General features: G+C 42.3%; 1 protein-coding gene across 1 annotated transcript in view; it reads right to left on the reverse strand.

Annotated features, from left to right (window-relative positions):
• Positions 1 to 20435, reverse strand: part of LOC129697116 (meprin A subunit alpha-like) — a 40642-nt gene that overhangs the window by 4859 nt on the left and 15348 nt on the right. The window contains exons 7-12 of the mRNA XM_055635350.1: positions 19795 to 19970; positions 18566 to 18787; positions 18317 to 18463; positions 15875 to 16090; positions 7030 to 7491; positions 1585 to 1758 (exon numbers count right to left, since the gene is read on the reverse strand). Coding sequence (XP_055491325.1) covers positions 1585 to 1758; positions 7030 to 7491; positions 15875 to 16090; positions 18317 to 18463; positions 18566 to 18787; positions 19795 to 19970 — 1397 coding nt within the window. The remainder of the gene's footprint in view (positions 1 to 1584; positions 1759 to 7029; positions 7492 to 15874; positions 16091 to 18316; positions 18464 to 18565; positions 18788 to 19794; positions 19971 to 20435) is intronic.

The following is a 20435-nucleotide window of genomic DNA, read 5'->3' on the forward strand; positions in this document are numbered from 1 at the left end:
GTTATCCACTTTGGTGGCAAGAACAGGAAGGCAGATTATTATTTGAAAGTTGTCAGATTAGGAAAAGGGGAGGTGCAACGAGACCTGCATGTGCTTGTTCATCAGTCACTGAAAGTAAGCATGCAGGTACAGCAGGCAGTGAAGAAAGCTAATGGCATGTTGGCCTTCATTGCGAGAGGATTTGCGTTTAGAAGCAAGGAGCAACTGTAGTTGTACAGGGCCCTTGTGAGACCACACCTGGAATATTGTGTGTAGTTTTGGTCTCCTAATTTGAGGAACAACATCCTTGTTATTGAGGGAGCGCAGCGTAGGTTCACCAGATTAATTCCAGGGATGGCTGGACTGACATATGATGAAAGAATGGGTCGACTGTGCTTGTATTCACTGAAATTTAGGATGAGAAGGGATCTTAGAGAAAAGTATAAAATTATAAAAGGACTGGACAAGCTAGATGCAGGAAAAATGTTCCCAATGTTGGGGGAGTCCAGAATCAGGGGTCACAGTTTAAGAATAAGGGGTAGGTTATTTAGGACTGAGATGAGGAAAAGCTTCTTTACCCAGAGAATTGTGGAATTCTCTGCCTCAGAGGCAGTGGAGGCCAATTCACTGGATGTTTTCAAGAGAGTTAGATTTAGCTCTTAGGGATATGGAGAAAAAGCAGGAATGAGGTACTCAGTTTAGATGATCAGCCATGATCATATTTAATGGCGGTGCTGGATCGAAGGGCCGAATGCCCTACTGCTGCACCTATTTTCTATGTTTCTGTTTCTATATAAAAAAAACATATACTCATTGGTTGGGGCATTGAGTTTAAGTGTCCGTAAATCACAATGCAGTTTTATAGGACTTTGATTTAGAGCATTGTGTGCAGTGCTGGTCACCCCTTTACTAGAAATGTGAAGTCTTTCGAACGGGTGCAGGAGCGGTTTACCAGAATACTGCCTGGATTAGCAGGTAATGGCTACTTAAATTGAGGCTTTACTTCATCATTTTTCATTTGAATTCTTGGCTATCCAACTTCAATTGTTTTATGATGGTTCTCATCTGGTGAACAAATAACACTCACTTGTCCTTGTTTGTTTGTGAGTATTAGAGTTTGCCATTATATCGTAAAGATGGTTTTGGAAGATATATTATACAGGATTCATAGACATTGAGTAATTCTGCAATGTGTTCTCGGCTAAGTAGATCCTGCCTGATGCTAACACGAAAGGAATGATTCAGTGATTTTGGTACTCCTGATATCTGGAGAAATTTCATATACTGTGTGTAGCCTAAACTAGGTTCTGAGACTATTTGTCAGAACTGAGATTGACCGAGAAAGAGGTTTTCCCTGACTTTCAGATTTCCAATGTCTGCTGTTTTAATTTTGTTTTACCTGAAGCAGATAAGCACGAGATGTTACATTTTGGGAAGTCAAACCAGAATGTAACCTTGATAGTGAATGGAAAGACCATTGGGGGGTACCGTAGAGCAGGGGGATCTAGGATCGTAGGTAGGATTGTAGGTACATATTTACATGAAAGTGATAACACTGGTTAATTTAACAATCAAATCAAGAGAAAATATGGGAAGAAATCTTACCATTGAACTCGACAAATATAATGAGTTCGTCATTTTTTAAGAAACTTCTACGGTGAAGCTGTTTGTGTGATATAAATGTTGACCATCCCCAAGACATACTCCTGTAGCAATCGCATGTGCTATCATACACTCCAGTCAATGTAGGTTTGTCCCAATAGAAGGTGTCATTTATTTCTGTAATTAAATGCACACAGTGTCATACATAATAATTCAGTGCCATGCTATCTTAAATACAAATGTAGAATCCTGTGTATGAAAAATTTGAAGCAAATATAGCAACTTAAGGTTGCGTCAATCTTCAAGTGAAGAATTCAACTGGGTTTTATAATATTTTAAAATACTCTTGACTAAGGGCGTCATGGTGGTGCAGTGGTAGAGTTGTTGCCTTACAGCACTTGCAGCAGCAGAGACCCGGGTTTGATCCCGACTACGGGAACGGTCAGTATGGTGTTTGTTCGTTCGCTCCGTGACAGCATGGATTTTCTCCTAGATCTTCGGTATCCTCCCACACTCCAAAGAAGTACAGGTATGTAGGTAAATTGGCTCGGTATAAGTGTAAATTGTCCCTAGTGCGTAGGATAGTGTTAATGTGCGGGGATCGCTGGTCGGTGCGGAATCAGTGGGCCAAAGGGCCTGTTTCCACGCTGTATCTTTAAACTAAACTACACTAAAGTTTGGAATTAAAAAATACAGATTTATTTGATTTTTTTAACCTGTTCAGTGTCGTCCCCCAGTATACTCAGGTCAGAATATACAAGTGAAAGAAAATCTTGGCAGTGAAGAGAGTAAATAATGGTTGCTTTTGATCTTTGAATTCAAGTACATTCCTGCAATGAAGGCAGTGCATTAAAATCTTCAGTCCATAAACGACTCAAGAGAAACAGTGAGTTAAATTAAGTAGCACAATTTTATAGAGAAACGTTTAGTTATATATATAATTTGAACAAAATTCTCACGCTATTCAATTGAACATTTATCCTCATCACACCCATATTTATTTGGTCTTGATTCCGGGTCCAATCTCAATGGTATTTCACATCCCTGACTCCATTAGTGTGCTTTCAGTTGCACAAATTATATTTTAATTTGCAATTATATAAACATTTTCAGAATTAAAAATATTAAATGTAGTTAAATACATCTAAAATTATGTAACTAATTTATAGATAGTATTTTAAAATAAAGGAATTTAACTTTCCTTTTTCTCCCACGCCTTTGCCCTGAAATCTCTTTAAAAATAAATATTGTCTTAAATCTTGTGTTGGGTCAGACCGAGTGTAGGGTCCAAGAGAGCTTCACAATGTACTGTTGGAGAATCCCAGAAACACTGAACCTACCACCGATTCACCATGGAGTTCAGCAGCAGAAAGAATGGACAGATTTGGGATGTATCTGTAAGTCCTAGACTTACTGAAATGTAAATATCTTGTCATCAGCAGTTCTATTCCCTGGCCCTCCCACTTTAATCATCTGTTGGCCCACCTCCTGATCCATGAGGAGCAACTCCTCAAATTCACAAATTCACAAGTTATAGGAGTAGCATTGGGCCATTCGGCCCATCGGATCTACTCTGCCAATCCATCATGTCTGATCACTGCCTCCTAAAGAGTTTGTCACACTGTCTGACCTAATTCGCGACCCTTTTTACACGTGGACATTTTTCATCATGTTGAAAAAACGCCTCAACCTACTTGATACCACGAGTATCTACGACTAGCATCATGAGCTGCTACGACCTACCTACAACCTCCCACGACCTACCTACGACCTCCTACGACCTTGTGACGACCATGCTGCGAGTATGAGTCATGGGCAAACTCGGCAGAGGTTGTGAATTAGGTCGTGAAAGTGGGACAGGCACTTTAATCACATTTTCCTACCTTCTCATATCACTTGACACCCGTTCTAATCAAGAATTTGTCTATTTGTGCCTTATAAATATACACTGACTTGGCTTCCACAGCCCTCTGTGGCAATGAGTTCCACAGATTAATTACCCTCGGACTAATGAAGTTCCTCCTCACCTCCTTTCTAAAAAAGTGCCCTTTAATTCGCAGGCTGGGACTTCTGGTCCTAGATTCTCCCACCAGTGGAAACATCCTTTCCACATCAACTTTACCTATGCCTTTCATTATTCTGTTTTCAATGCGTTTCAATGCGGTCCCCCCTCAACCTTCTAACTCCAGCGAGTAGTGGCCCAGCGCTGTCAAGCGGTGATCATATGCTAACCCGCTGCTGGACAAGATGTTCCAGAAGTGGCGGCACTGCCCAAGCAGCTGCTGTCCGTCTGTCTATCTTCTTTTCGTTTTCTTTTTATCTTGTTAGATGTATGATTTAGTTTATTTTAGCTGTGTATATGTGGAGGGTGGGGGAAACTTTTTTTTTAATCTCTTCCTTCAATGGGGATGAGAGCTTTTCCTTGTATCTCCATCTGCGCTGATGCCTAACATCGTGGAGCTGGCGGCCTCCAACTGGAATCGACCTTGAGGCTCCGGTGGCGGAGCCTGTGGACTCTCCATCGCGGAGCTGGCTGACTTCGGAGAATGTGGTGGCGCTGCGGCTGCGACCCAACTTTGGAGCTTCGGAGACTTCGGCCGCGAGCCCTGTCGACGGTAACATCGGGAGATCGCAGTTCGCTGGTTGGTGACCGATTTTCGGGAGCTCCCGCAACAGCAGCTTCGCCCGCCCTGAATCGCGGAGTTTGAATCGGCCCATTCGCGGCGCTCAAAATCGGCCACAGGATCTAACATCGCTTCAACATTGAGAGCCTCGATGCACCAGTTTGACTGCCTGACCGCGGGAGAAGAAGCAAGGAAGAGATAAGACTTTTTGCCTTCCATCACAGTGAGGAAGTGCCTGGAGATTTACTGTGATGGATGTTTGTGTTAAATTGTGTTAACTGCGTGTTTTGTCGCTTTTTGCTGTCATAGAAACATAGAAAATAGGTGCAGGAGTAGGCCATTCGGCCCATCGAGCCTGCACCGCCATTCAATATGATCATGGCTGATCATCCAACTCAGTATCCTGTTCCTGCCTTCTCTCCATACCCCCTGATCACTTTAGCCACAAGGGCCACATTTAACTCCCTTTTAAATATAGCCAATGAACTGGCCTCAACTACCTTCTGTGGCAGAGAATTCCAGAGATTCACCAGTCTCTGTGTGAAAAATGTTTTTCTCATCTTGGTCCTAAAAGATTTCCCCTTTATCCTTAAACTGTGACCCCTTGTTCTGCACTCATGACTGCACGGTACGAAATTTCATTCAAACTTGTTTGAATGACAATAAAGGAAATTCAATTCAATTCAATTCCTGGAATCATTCGTGTAAACGTCCTCTGGACCCTCTCCAAAGCCAACGCATCCTTTCTCAGATATGGAGCCCAAATTTGCTCAAAGATTCCCAAATGGCAAAAATCCGTATGGCCTTAATTTCAACAATCCAGTGTCTAACCAAGGCAGAACGTACATAGTGAATGGTAGGGCTCTAGGGAGTGTTGTAGAGCAGAGGAAACTAGGAGTGCAGGTACATGGTCCCTAGATAGTGGCATCATTGATAGATAGGATGTTCAAAATGGTTTTCAGCACGTTAACCTTCATCAGTCAGAGTATTGAATGTAGAAGTTGGGAGGTCATGTTGCAATTATATACAGTAAGACATTGGTGTGGACACAATTAGAGTATTGTGTTCAGTTTGTGTCACCATGTTAAAGGAAAGATGTCGTCAAGCGGGAAAGGATGCAGAGAAGATTCATGAGGATGTTGCCAGGACACACGCGCGTGAGCTATAGGGAGAGGTTGAGCAGGATAGGACTTAATTCCTTGTAGTGAAGGAAGATGAGGGGTTTTCTTAGAGAGGTGCATAGAGTCATGAGATGTATAGATTGGCTAAATGCACAAGTGTATTTTACCCAGAATTGGGGAATCGAGAACCAGAGGACATAGGTTTAAGGCGCGGGAGGAAAGATTTAATAAACTTTCTTACACAAAGGGTGGTGGGTCTATGGAACAAGATGCTAGATGATGCAGTTGGGGCAGGCACTATCGTAACATTTGAAAAAACATTTAGACAGGTACATGGAAAGTATAGGTTTAGAGGAATAGGGGCCAACGCGGGCATGTGAGACTAGTGTAGATGGAGCATGTTGATCAGCGTGGGCAAGTTGTGCTGAAGCCGGTTTCCATGCTGTATGACTTTAATCCAGTGCTTCAGTAAATGCCTTAACCTCTGCATTCTCATGCTCAGGGTCTCTCGAATCACCATCCCCTAATCATCTGTCTCAGTCTTCTGAATGTACAACACCACCTACATGATCTTTCAATCAATGTCTCCCAATCTCCTCACTCAATTCCCTGATCGGGTTCCCCCCAATCCCCAAGTCATCCAGGCTCCATCAGGACCTCCGCTTAAGAGGCCTTTGTATCTCCAGACCACCTCTAATTTGGAATACTGCACAATGACTATTATACAATAATTAAGGAATATGTTAAAATGTTGGCAATGGCTTTAGAGACGGAAGGAAGAGTGAAAGAGGAATAGATTGAAAGTTAGGAAGGTCAAAAATGTTACTTTGAGAATTCCCAGATTTAAAGATGAAAACAGTGGTGTACACAAATATTAGTGAGGATCGTGAAACTATCTGATTGTCATTAAATACCCACAAGATCACCAAAGCCCATCTGGAAATGTAAAGGCAATTCTTACCCTGGTATTCTATATAACTTCACACGCACAACAAGATGTTGTATTTTTAACTACCCTTTTCTCATGGTATAATTACAAATACCTTGCATAATTTGCAAACAAATAAATAAAAAGTAAAGACTGTGTGATGAATAGGTTGATGAAAAGAGGGTTAAGAGAGCTGGTGACAGGTCCCACAGACAATATGAACACAGGAAGGAGTGAGAGGAATGAAACGGAGAGGAGTGAAACTGAGAATTATGACAATTCAGATTCGGGTTTTTCTGTGCCAAAAAAAGGATTACTTTTCTGATTTCATATCACTTGGTGTTGTTTTTACTCATGAAGGACAATCTTCATCCAGTCTGAAGACGGGTTTCAGCCCAAAACATCCCCCATTCCTATTCTCTAGAGATGTTGCCTGCCCCGCTGAGTTATTCCAGCATTATGTGTCTATCTTTGGTTTAAACTAGCATCTGCATTTCCTTCCTACAAATCTGTAGTTCCTTATTTCTCCATGAAGAACTCAGGGCTAGATAGGGGTTCCCACCACCCACAGGGATCATCCAGAGAGAGAGATCACCAAGGACAGGCACAAAACGCAGGAGTAACTCAACGGGTTAGTCAGCATCTGCAGTTCCTCCCTACACACACGACAAACTTAATCTGGTGTTCTCTCATATGGTATCCATAATGCATACATTTCATATTACTTGAGAACTTGGAGAAACTATTGGATCAAGGTACCAGCACTTTCTCTCACCTGATATAACCAAACTTCCATTTGTGGTAAAGCTTCTGGTGGATGACATTCTAAGCTTTACGTCAGGATGTTGATCCATTATGGTGATAATGGCTTGTCGATTTCCCGCTGGCCATTCAAGAATGCCATCATTTTCACCACTGCACAGGTGAAAAAAGAGTCCTGTGTAATTTTCATAACGAGAATGAGGAAATAATTTTAAGCCATATCCATATCCTTCTGGGCTGGTGAAGCAGGGACTGAATACGGTCTCGTTATATCTCATCTGGTGAAGCATGCTTGTGAAGTTCTTCACATGCCAGACGCCATAAGGACAGGAGGTCTCAGTAAAAGTGACATCGTCCAGGAAAATGCCACCGGAAGACTGACTGAAATTACCAATCATTCCTTGGAAAATATAACGAAACTTGGCCGTTGCATGAAAAGTCACGTGGGCAATGTTCCAAGAAAGGGTGCCATCCGCTATGGAAATACAAATTGACATATTTGTCACAATTTCAAAAGTTAGAACTATTTATCATAACTCTGTAATAGAGCTGAAGGCACCAAATTTTATATTGTTAAAACACCCAAGAGCTATAGTATGTTGAGAAGAAATGAAGTGAAAGATAAGGCATCAATCTGTAATTGAATGGCTTCAGGATTCTTAAACAAGAAGACTGAAAATATTATTTGCAACCAGCAGTAGAGCATGTGCTCAGACTATTATTGACATTGAAATTATTTAGTGAAAACACTAAAATATGTGAGTGAGAAATGTAACTTTTAATCCTTATTTTGATTGTTTCAGGTATTACATTAAAAAAACTTTCCTTTCTCGCCACTCACTCTCAAAATAAAAGCTGTTTCTATGGAAACCCATGTGGGTTCTAGTTTTGCTGAATATTCTCTTTTCCAGTTGTATTTAAGTCCCTCCCTAATCTCCTCTCCCCACAGGCACTGGTCAATATTGTTGTAATTTCCTGCTCACACCCTAAACTGCAAAATTACATCTGTTTTGCTACAATTTCCACACAGCCTATTCTTCACACAGCCTAATTCAGATTCTTCTTTTCTTTCCTCATCTTTCCATTCTCCATTTCAGGAACTCTCGGAAAACAGCAAGACTGATTCAAGCCCCTGGACAGGTTCTGAATGTTTGCACCTATCAACTGGCCAAAGTCATTGGCAACATTTACAATCTCACTTCTATGGTCTATGGAACAATATTTCTATGGCCTACTGTTTATGGTTCCCATTTGCTTTAAGGTAAAGTGCATCATTCCAGTTCCCAAGAATAATAAAATGGCCTGTCTCAATGAGTACCACCGAATAGCACTAACATCAACATCCAATGGTCCACATTTGCACCAGTCTTCTGGAAAATCTAAATATGTCTAGTTTTCCTGCAATTCACATCTAGGAAAAATGGATCCGCAGGGAGCAACATCTCCCTTATATTACAGTCAGCCCTAGATTATCTTATTAAAAACAACACCTATCTGAGGATCATATTTTTTTAATACATCTTTGCCTTCATCACCATAATACCAAATAAGTGCATCTCTGAACTTCTGGGCCTAAGCCTTGAACTACTATCTGCTTCTGGACTTCTTGACCACCTCACCTCAGTTGCTTTGAATTTGTCATAACATTTCCTTCACCCTGACCCTCAACACTGGTGCACCTCAGAGTTGACTGCTCAGTCTCTTGCATTACTCCCTATATACCCATGATTGTGTGGCCAAGTTGAATGCCAATTCGATCTTTAAGCTTCCCAATGATACCACTGTTGTCGGCAGGATCTCATTCCTGTACAATGAAATGAAGTGCAGGAAAAACATGGAGAACTGTGGAGAGTTGACCTCTTGAATATCCAGAGATTACACAATTTAATTCCTCTCTTATAAGCCTGGATGGACAGTTATATGGTTCCCATCATCTTATTCAATAAAATATTCAATGTGCCCAGTTTGCCCATTAATTCTGGGGTGTCCTGGGCAATACTATTCAATACCTCAACTAATGGGTAGGTGGGAACCCAGCGTGTCCCTTGTGTTCAGAGGTGGCCATGTAGGGGCATACTTTATAAGGATGTAGGACTAGTCTTTCTCAGGGTCGGTATACTTGGTGGCAATAACCAGGTATTGATGTGCACAACTGCAGCAATCGAGAGGAGGAGAGTACAGGTGAATTCAGTAGGCATCAGGACTGGGAGTGTAGCAATTAATTCTGTCCGTGAGGGAGAGGAGGGAAGTCTGCAGCTTGGTATGCCAGTTGGGAGGAAAGTTTGTTGTTCCGCGGGAAATATTTGCTACTCGTTTGAGGCCTGATATAGTGTTATGGTCTGTTAGTCAGCGGATTATGTATTTTATAGAACTGACGGTGTTATGGGAGAACTTAGTAGAAGAGGCGTTTGGAAGGAAAAGGCTTAGATATGTAGAGTTGGCAATAGAAGTTGAGCAGCAAGGATGGAGAGGAAGAATATGTCCGATAGAGGTGGGTTGTAGAGGTTTCATAGGGAGGTCGCTATTTGGAGAGCTAGGAATTTGTGGACAGAGTTTGCATCAGGCTGTAAAGCAAATATAAGATGGTGGGGGGTTGTGAGGGGGGGGGGGGGGGGTGTTCAGAGGGGAGGGGTTGAGGTTCTGGAACTCCAGAACCAACTGTTGAACCTTCCTGAGGTGTCATGGGCCGAACTCAACGAAACACCAATGAAGGGAGGTGGCCACTTGATAACCCCAATGATATACTTGCAGCGACAGGATTCGTTTTTTTTAAGAGCTAATTAATATGTAGGTAGCTGTTTTGTGGGATTGTTCGCATATTGAGTCATTTATTGTAAGTTGGTGTATTTAGTTAGATAATATTTTGATTTTGGGCTTGGTTTTATTTGTTGAGCACTTAACCTGGAGTTATAGCATGTACTTTGTTTTTTAACTTCGAACTGTAATCTATCAGACATAGAAACATAGAAAATAGGGGCAGGAGGAAGCCATTCGGCCCTTCGAGCCAGCACCGCCATTCATTGTGATCATGGCTGATCGTCCCCAATCAATAACCCATGGCCTGCCTTCTCCCCATATCCCTTGATTCCACTAGCCTCCAGAGCTCTATCTAACACTCACTTAAATCCATCCAGGGATTTGGCCTCCACTGCCCTCTGTGGCAGGGAATTCCACAAATTCACAACTCTCTAGGTGAAAAAGTTTTTTCTCACCTCAGTCTTAAATGGCCTCCCCTTTATTCTAAGACTGTAGCCCCTGGTTCTGGACTTGCCCAACATTGGGAACAATTTTCCTGCATCTAACTTGTCCAGTCCTTTTATAATTTTATATGTTTCTATAAGATAACCCCTCATCCTTCTAAACTCCAGTGAATATAAGCCTAGTCTTTTCAATCTTTCCTCATATGACAGTCCCACCATTCCAGGGATCAATCTCGTGAACCTACGCTGCACTGCCTCAATCACAAGGATGTCCTTCCTCAAATTAGGAGACAAAAACTGTACGCGATACTCCAGATGTGGTCTCACCAGAGTCCTATACAACTGCAGAAGAACCTCTCTACTCTAATACTGAAATCCTCTTGTTGTGAAGGCCAACATTCCATTAGCTTTCTTCACTGCCTGCTGTACCTGAACGCCAACTATCAGTGACCGGTGTACAAGGGCACCCAGGTCTCGCTGTACCTCCCCCTTACCTAACCTAACCCCATTGAGATAATAATCTGCCCCCTTGTTTTTGCCACCAAAGTGGATAACCTCACATTTATCTATATTATACTGCATCTGCCACGCATCTGCCCATTCACTCAACCTGTCCAAGTCACCCTGCAACCTCCTAACATCCTCTTCACAGTTCACACTGCCATCCAGCTTTGTGTCATCCGCAATCTTGCAAGTGTTGCTCCTAATTCCCTCTTCCAAATTATTAATATATATGGTAAACAGTTGCGGCCCCAACACCAAGCCTTGCGGCACTCCACTTGCCACTGTCTGCCATTCTGAAAACGACCCGTTCACTCCTACTCTTTGCTTTCTGTCTGCCAACCAATTTTCTATCCCCACCAACACACTACCCCCAAAACCATGTGCTCTAATTTTAGTAACCAGTCTCCTCTTATCAAAGGCTTTCTGAAAGTAGATACACCACATCCACTGGCTCCCCTTCATCCATTTTACTTGTCACATCCTCACAAAAGTCCAGAAGATTAGTCAAGCATGATTTTCCTTTCATAAATCCATGCTGACTTGGACTAATCATTTTACTGCTATCCAAATGCCCCATTATTACCTCTTTAATAATGGACTCCAGCATCTTTCCCACCACCGAAGTCAGGCTAACTGGTCTGTAATTCCTTGTTTTCTCTCTCGCTCCTTTCTTGAAAAGTGGGATAACAGTGGATTCAACAGTGGCTGAATGGGAGAAGCCAGAGGGTAATGGTGGATGGCTGTTTATCGGGTTGGAGGCAGGTGACTAGTGGGGTGCCTCAGGGATCTGTGTTGGGTCCTTTGTTGTTTGTCATGTACATCAATGATCTGGATGAAGGTGAGGTAAATTGGATTAGTAAGTATGCAGATGATACCAAGATAGGGGGTGTTGTGGATAATGAAGAGGATTTCCAAAGTCTACAGAGTGATTTAGGCCATTTGGAAAAATGGGCTGAAAGATGGCAGATGGAGTTTAATGCTGAAAAATGTGAGGTGCTACACCTTGGCAGGACAAATCAAAATAGGACGTACATGGTAAATGGTAGGGAATTGAAGAATACAGTTGAACAGAGGGATCTGGGTATAACCGTGCATAGTTCCTTGAAGTTGGAATCTCATATAGATAGGGTGGTAAAGAAAGCTTTTGGTTTGCTAGCCTTTATAAATCAGAGCATTGAGTATAGAAGCTGGGATGTAATGTTAAAATTGTACAAGGCATTGGTGAGACCAAATCTGGAGTATGGGGTACAATTTTGGTCGCCAAATTATAGGAAGGATGTCAACAAAATAGAGAGAGTACAGAGGAGATTTACTAGAATGTTGCCTGGATTTCAACAACTAAGTTACAGAGATAGGTTGAATAAGTTAGGTCTTTATTCTTTGGAGCGCAGAAGGTTAAGGGGGGACCTGATAGAGGTCTTTAAAATGATGAGAGGGATAGACAGAGTTGATGTGGACAACCTTTTCCCTTTGAGAGTAGGGAAGATTCAAACAAGAGGACATGACTTCAGAATTAAGGGACAGAAGTTTAGGGGTAATATGAGGGGGAACTTCTTTACGCAGAGAGTGGTGGCGGTGTGGAATGAGCTCCCAGTGGAAGTGGTGGAGGCAGGTTCATTGGTATCATTTAAAAATAAATTGGATAGGCATATGGATGGGAAGGGAATGGAGGGTTATGGTACGAGTGCAGGCAGGTGGGACTAAGGGGAAAAAAATTTGTTCGGCATGGACTTGTAAGGCCGAGATGGCCTGTTTCCGTGCTGTAATTGTTATATGGTTATATGGTTAACATTAGCTATCCTCACATCCACAGGAACTGACCCTGAATCTATTGAACATTGGAAAATGATCACCAATGCGTCCACTATTTCTAGAGCCACCTCCCTGAGGAGCCTGGGATGCAGACCATCAGGCCCAGGGGATTTATCATCCTTCAGTCCCATTAGCCTACCCAATACTATCTCACCTAATGCAAATTTCTTTCAGTTCCTCGATCGCCTTAGATCATCTGTCCTCCAGTACTTCTGGGAGATTGTTTGTGTCTTCCTTAGTGAAGACAGATCTGAAGTACCTGTTCAACTCTTCTGCCATTTCCTTGTTCTCCATAATAAATTCACCCGTGTCTGCCTTCAAGGGGATTTACATTTGACTTTGCTATTATTTTTCCCTTAACATATCTAAAGAAGCTTTTACTGTTCTTCTTTATATTCCTGGTCAGATTCCCTTCATACTTCATCTTTTCAGCCCCTATTGCCCGTTTCGTTTCCTTCTGTTGTCTTATGAAAGTTTCCTAATCCACTGGCTTTCGGCTACTCTTTGCTGTGTTATACATCTTTTCTTTTAGTTTTATTCTATCCCTAACTTCTCTTGTCAGCCATGGTTGCCTCCTACTTCCCTTAGAATATTTCTTCCTTTTTGGAATGAAATGATCCTGTGTCTTCTGGGTTATGCCCAGAAAAACCTGCCATTGCTGTTCCACTGTCATTCCTGCTAGTATCCCTTTCCAGTCTACCTTGGCCAGCTCCTCTCTCATGCCTTCATAATCCCCTTTGCATTCCGATTTAACCTTCTCCTTCTCAAATTTCAGATTATAACTAATCATACTACAGGTGCACAACCTTTTATCCAAAAGCCTTGGGACCAGACACTTTTCGTAATTCGGAATTTGTCGGCCTTCGGAATGGAATTTTTTTAGCGTAGATTTTAATGGCTGGCTCAGTGGTAGCGTGCTCAGCTCATATCCGCAAGGTCGCGAGTTTGCGCCTTGATCCCGGCAGTTCCTCGGTCACGAGTTTGAGTCTTCAATGTAGTTTTTTCTTGCAGAATAAATGTCTGTATGAAATGCAGTGTGTTGAATGAATTCCTGAATTTGTAAATGTGACCGCAGCATTGAATCACCTCTCGCACTCATGTCACCCTAGCGGGGCTACATGCCCTTAGGCGGCCTAAGGCGACATTTTCACACTCTTATATCCGTGTGCAGCAGAGGCAACGTGCGTTTGGCGCCAAACGTGAGCTTTGGTGAGCTTTGGTGTGCAGAGGACATGCTGGAAAAATGTCCGGTTTCTTCCAGGTAGGCGATATACCCTCCCGGGCAATATACCCTCCACTTCTCTTTTATGAAGGGGATTTAGTTCCCCTTTCTTCGAGGACCGACCGGAGGTTCCGCCGTCACATTTGCCTTTGTCCTGTCTCCCTGTCCCTAGGATAGCAGGGGGCAATCAAACAGCACAATACCCCCCTCCCCCTCCAACTCCAGAGGAATCCGCTCCCCGATGGGCCGCTACGGCGACAAGTGGCAGATCGCCCACAGCCCGAGCTGCGCGACCCCAAGAACAAGATGTACCTTGCACACCATCAGCTTCTGCCCATACGGGGAGCGTGTTCCTCTGGAGTTGGAGCGGGGCTGGGCTGGAGTTGCTGATCTGGGATCTCCGTGCTTGCAGTGGGCCTGGGGGTCGGTGTCCCGATGAGGGGGAGCAGCTCGGGCTGTGGGCGAACTGCCACTTGTCGCCGTAGTGGCCCATCGGGGAGCGGCTTCTGGTGGTCCTGATGTCTCCGGCCAGTTTGCAGTTTTCCTCTGGAGTTGGAACATGGCTGGGCTGCTGCTGGCTGTGGGTCTCTGGGATCTCTGTGCTTGCAGTGGGCCTGGGGGTCAGTGTCCCGTTGGTCCTGACGTCTCCGGTGACTGGCACTGACCTGCTGGCATCGCCGACGTGAAGACAGTGCAAAGCCCCCGCGCCGGTGCAATGGGCGGGGAGCTGGAGAGGGGAGGGAAGGGGTCACACACATGGCCAGGAAGCAGAGGGGTGTAGGTGGGGTGAAACTGAAGGGAGCGACAATCTGCTACTCCCTGCCCGCTGAGTTAAAAAGTTCCCACGCAAGACTCACGATACACTGTGTATCGTGAGTCTACCGTGGGAACTTTTTAACTCAGCGGGCAGGCAGCAGCATATTGTCAATTATTAACCCTCCTGCGCAATATACCCTCACCTTCTCTTTTATGAATGGGGATTTAGTTCCCCTTTCTTCGAGGACCGACCGGAGGTTCCGCTGTCACCTCTGCGGGCCGCCCTCGGTGAACGTTTTCAAGGACCTTTCTTCAAGGACCGAAAAAATGTCCGCTATTCGGAGGTTTTCGTTATTTGGATCTTCGGATAAAAGGTTGTGCACCTGTACCTCCAAGGGGTTCCTTTACCTTGAGTTCTCTTATCAAATTTGGTTCATTGGACAAGACTAAATCCATAATTGCCTTTTCTCTGGTTGGCTCCATTACAAGCTGCTCTAAGAATCCATCTCGAAGGCATTCGACAAACTCTCTTTCTTGGGGTCCTGAACTAACCTGATTCTCCCAGTCTACCTGCATATTGAAATCCCCCATCACCACAGTGACATTACCTTTGTTACATGCCAGTTTTAACTCCTGCTGCAACTTACACCCTACATCCAGGCCACTATTTGGGGGTCTGTAGATAACACCAATTAGTGTCTTCTTGCCTTTGCAATTCCTCAACTCAATCCACAGTGACTCTACCTCGTCAGTCCTTATGTCTTCCCTCGCAAGGGACTGAATTCCATCCCTCACCAGAAGAGCTACTCCCCTCCTCTGCCCACCTGCCTGTCCTTTCTATAGGATGTATAACCCTGAATATTAAGTTCCCAGACCAGATCCTCCTGCAGCCACGTCTCGGTAATCCCCACAATGTCATATCTACCAACCTCTATCTGAGCCTCAAGCTCATCTACTTTACTTCTTATACTTCGCATATTTAAATACAGTACTTTTATTTCCTTACGCATCTCACCATTCACATCGATCCCTACTGCACTTGGCCATATTCTCCTATTCCTTAGTGAGTTTTCTTACCCGTTAATTCTGGGGTCATTAACTATCCCTTTACTCCCTTTCCCTTTATCTCCGTCCTTGACTATCCCATTTGACACCTCCCCTTATTTAGTTTAAAACCACCTGTGACGCAGTAGCAAACCTGCCTGCGAGAATGCCGGACCCCCACCTGTAAATGTTGCATTTACTGAAAGAGCTCTCCAACATTCATTCATTATGTCACCCTTTACCCTATCCAGCGCTTCACTTTTGTTGGGGCATAATGTTGTAGCATATATTGTGTTCTTATCAACATTGAAAGTACATACCTTGAAATGTTTTCATTTTAACTAATTTTCTAACAGCTCCAGTTCCATCATCTATTTTCATCCATACAGTGAGTTTATCCATTAGACTGCCTGTCATTTTATAGAAAAACTGGAGACACTGCTCAGTCCTTTTAGGGTATAGGATCCTGGACTCCAGAATAGCAGTTTGACCATTTTTACCATTCTGAGTATCAAAGTACATGAAGTATCCAGCATCTAAAATGTGAATAATATGTTAGCGACTGATGAAAGTGAAAGCATTTTTTAATATAGTTTAACAAATGTATGATTTACTGTGTTACAGCAATATGACAAATTCATATGCAGAAAATGCCAATGGCAAGAGAAAGGGTAATTCATGTTACACATGTCTATACTAAATGGATAAAGCATGCTTTAAATCAAGTCCTTAATCTAAAATTAAATAAATAACTGCTGCAATTTAATTGAAGACTATGCTGACCATTTATTTCCCACTGGATAGAACATAACAGGAGCTCTGCATAATTTAATAATATTTAAATAGCTGAGAATAATATAGAGTAGATAACTGCCAGAAAATGCTTGACCACTTAATTGTCTGTTATATACCAGTTATACTTAAAAAAACAACTTTATTCTAATTAAAAAAATAAAATAAAACAAAGGTAATAGCACGGTAGTGCTGCGGTAGAGTTGCTGCCTTACAGCGCTTGCAAACACTAGGGATGATCCTACAGAGTTTGTACGTTCTCCTCTTCACCTGTGTGAGTTTTCAACAAAATCTTCGGTTTCATAGAGTCATAGAGTGAAACAGTGTGGAAACAGGCCCTTCGGCCCAACTCACTCCCACCGGCCAATAATGCATCTACCCAATCTATTCCTCCCACATTCCAAAGATGTATTTGTTTGTAAACTAATCGGCTTGGAATAAATATAAATTGTGTAATTATCCCTAGTGTCTGCAGCATTAGTGTGCGGGAATTGCTGGTTGGAATGGACTTGGTGGGCCGAAGGGCCTTTTTCTGTGCTGAATCTCCAAATTAAACTAATTTGCTGGGTTTTCTTACTGGAAGATAGGCAGAGGGGTTTTGGTGACCATTCTCATGTATCCCAATTGTCTTCCTGTTAATCCAATGGGGCCCTTTGCTATAATGTTGAGTTGTCCTTAGAACAATTCCCCATTTGGGTTTTTCAGCCATTGTGTCCATGGATGGCCTCGGCTGCTGGTAATCCAAACAGCATCAACCTCAGTCAGTTCATCAGGCCTTCACTGGGTTGTCTTGAGCTTGAACATGGGCTGTCCTAAGCTCAAACTCATTTTGTTCTGGACTTCCTGACCTCATACCCAGCCTTAACCTCACGCCCAGCATTCAGTCACACAAATAGTTCGGAGCCACAATCAGCTAACTTGGCCGAAGATCCAAGCTTAGTCAGGGTTACAGATAGTTATTGACGTAGTAAGAAAACGGTCGATGAGGATATATGGACTCCTGCCTAATTAGTACACAACTGTGCAACACCTTTTATTACAAAGTCCAAAAATTTCTCTTGAATCGAAAAGCAACCCATGGTTAAGGGATCCCCAAGTCAGCAGATGACAGGACCAAGGATAAAGAGGAGAGGGGTAGGTGAGGAAGGGTAGCTCACTGGCCCTCAAGAATATTTGGGAGTAGGGCCAGATCAAAAATAATTTTTATATAGTCTTTTCCCGGCATGGGGTTCAAAGGTCATGTAGAATGAATCTAATAAAATGCTGATGGTTATACAATGTTCAAGGATTCATTAAACATTTCAGATTAGCATCATTAAACAAAGTTTTTAATAAGTAAGCCAAGTTCTTTAATTTCAACGCTCACTGGACATACTTAGGTACTAAGTTCAAAACACGATAACATCTCAGACCTGTTAAGTTTTTATTGTACCGCAAAATAATTCTTCAGTCCTTTTATTATTATCTTTTTTATTTGGAATTGAACAAAATATTTATTCATCGGTACATAGATTTTCTCTATCTGCTATTCATATTTCAAGATTGAATATCATTTGATATCAGGCTAGAAAAAAATATGTTATTCTATTGTTTTTTCTGTGGACTGAATCATATTATAGTTTCAAGATTCAAACCTTATTTTTATGATTGCTGGTATGTGTACAATATCAAGTAATTTAAATTGTAACTATCAACAGCAGTTCTCAAAGTAAATCTCAATCATTGCTCTGACGCAAAGGTAATTAAAGAATTTGGTAAGGTGGGTAGAGAGATGTCAACCAGATTCTTCAGACTAAAGTCTGACGAAGGGTCTCGACCCGAAATGTCAACCATTCCTTCTCTCCAGAGATGCTGCCTGTCCCGCTGAGTTACTCCAGCATTTTGTGTCTCTCTTCAAGGAACTGAATGGTGGATTAGGAGAATAACAGGCACTAGTGGTACATTGAGGCATTGGTGGGGTGTGTACTCACCTCTACATTTCCCGGTTACAGTATGATCCTCATTTCCAGGCCTGCTCTGCACATGTTTCCAATCAGCATCTTCATGCTCCCCCTGTATCATGCCACAGATATTAATGAACTCAAATGCGCACTGATCCAACAGTGTGAGAGTGGAAGCTGAGGAAAGGGTTTGTATAAAATTTATTTTAAATAATCAATACTGAACTCACTGAAGAGTACTTCATTCATCAAATGGAAAAGATTAAAAACTGAACTTACTGCAATTATACATCCGATTTAACCTCAGCAAATCAATAGCACTGAAGTCCAAACGTTGTCCAATTATACCATCAAAAGCTGGTATCTTTGTAGTGATGGTTGGCAAACTATCATTTTTATTGAAGGAGAATGGCGCATAATGCATCACAGATTCATAGTCATAAGGAGTATTCAGGTCAGTAATTAGGTCATCATCATAAACAACAAAATTGTGCTCCATACCTAAATAAAAGTATAACAGTTGATATGAAGCTGTAGTGGACAATTTATGTACATAATTAGATTCAATGTCAAAATTTACTTTGTTAGTTTATAACTTTTTTCAAACTATTGCTCAGGCAGCTGTAATCAAGCAATCGCGTTCTTCCCTTGCAACCAATTGGCATTAAAAGATCAATTTAAGAGGAATTATAATGTTGTAGTCCTATAATAAAACAACAAAGGCCATTTGACCAATTTGTTCCCAGGGTAACTGTTCCCAATTGTAACTGTTCCCAATTTGTTCCCATTCTCTAGAGCGCAGAAGGTTAAGGGGGGACTTGATAGAGGTCTTTAAAATGATGAGAGGGATAGACAGAGTTGATGTGGACAAGCTTTTCCCTTTTAGAATAGGGAAGATTCAAACAAGAGGACATGACTTCAGAATTAAGGGACAGAAGTTTAGGGGTAACATGAGGGGGAACTTCTTTACTCAGAGAGTGGTGGCGGTGTGGAATGAGCTTCCAGTGGAAGTGGTGGAGGCAGGTTTGATGGTATCATTTAAAAATAAATTGGATAGGCATATGGATGAGAAGTGAATGGAGGGTTATGGTATGAGTGCAGGCAGGTAGGACTAAGGGAAAATAATTGTTCGGCACGGACTTGTAGGGCCGAGATGGCCTGTTTCCGTGCTGTAATTGTAATATGGTTATATGGTAGCAATCCTATTAATCTCATCCCTCTCTCTTTATTACCTGCACATGTGCAATTATTCTCACATACATAATCCTCAACAGCCCTGTAATACGTTTTTTATTACTATTACCCTGCACTAAGAGGTCATTAGCATGAGTTAATCAACTTACTTATAGTATGTTGAAATATGAATTTTGGATGGAATAAGAGGAAACCCACAAGCTCATGGAAAAGATGTCCAAAGGTTGAATTCAACCCCAAATCCCTTGTGCTCTGAGTCATTGTACCCTCCAAATACACAATTTGTCTGCAGAATTGTTAAATTGAAATCTTACCTTGAATAATTTCATTCCACCAAATATTAACATAATCATCACGGTCTGTTCTTGACTGCTCATGGTAGAATCCTAGTGCATGCAGAAGTTCATGCTCAACAATGGCTTTTGTGTCACACCGTTCACCAATGGACACTTCTTGACCACTGTGTTGGTCACCAACAAAAGACCAGCACCTGTTCAATGAAGACCATTTTCAGTAAATTACGTATAAAGAGAAAAACATTAAATCAGAATCAAGTGGGTACTTTTGATTAGATCAGTGCAGAACATATTTCAACTATGCTGCCACTATTATAATAGGATCACATCTACTTTAGTTGTTATGCCAATCAGAAACATGGTACAATTTCATATACATGTAATGATTAAAAATATGCAGCAGAATTTCCAGGAATTGCTACCAGGTACCATCAGAACTACCACAGTCAGTCATGGTCAACATACATTTAATTCTGGTGTCAATGTTTTCACTAGGATCTGTAAAAGAAGAGCCTGCAACTATTCCTAAAGGTGGTTCTCTTGGTGTGCTGCAACTGTGCAATCTTGATACCATGCTAGACTAAGTACAGACCCGTTGGGTCTGCTCCCCAACGCAATATTCCATCACTTACCCGTTCCCCCGTTGAAACCCGTTCCCC

This window comes from Leucoraja erinacea, chromosome 5 (assembly GCF_028641065.1).
Source record: "Leucoraja erinacea ecotype New England chromosome 5, Leri_hhj_1, whole genome shotgun sequence".
In the NCBI taxonomy this organism is placed as follows: domain Eukaryota; kingdom Metazoa; phylum Chordata; class Chondrichthyes; order Rajiformes; family Rajidae; genus Leucoraja; species Leucoraja erinaceus.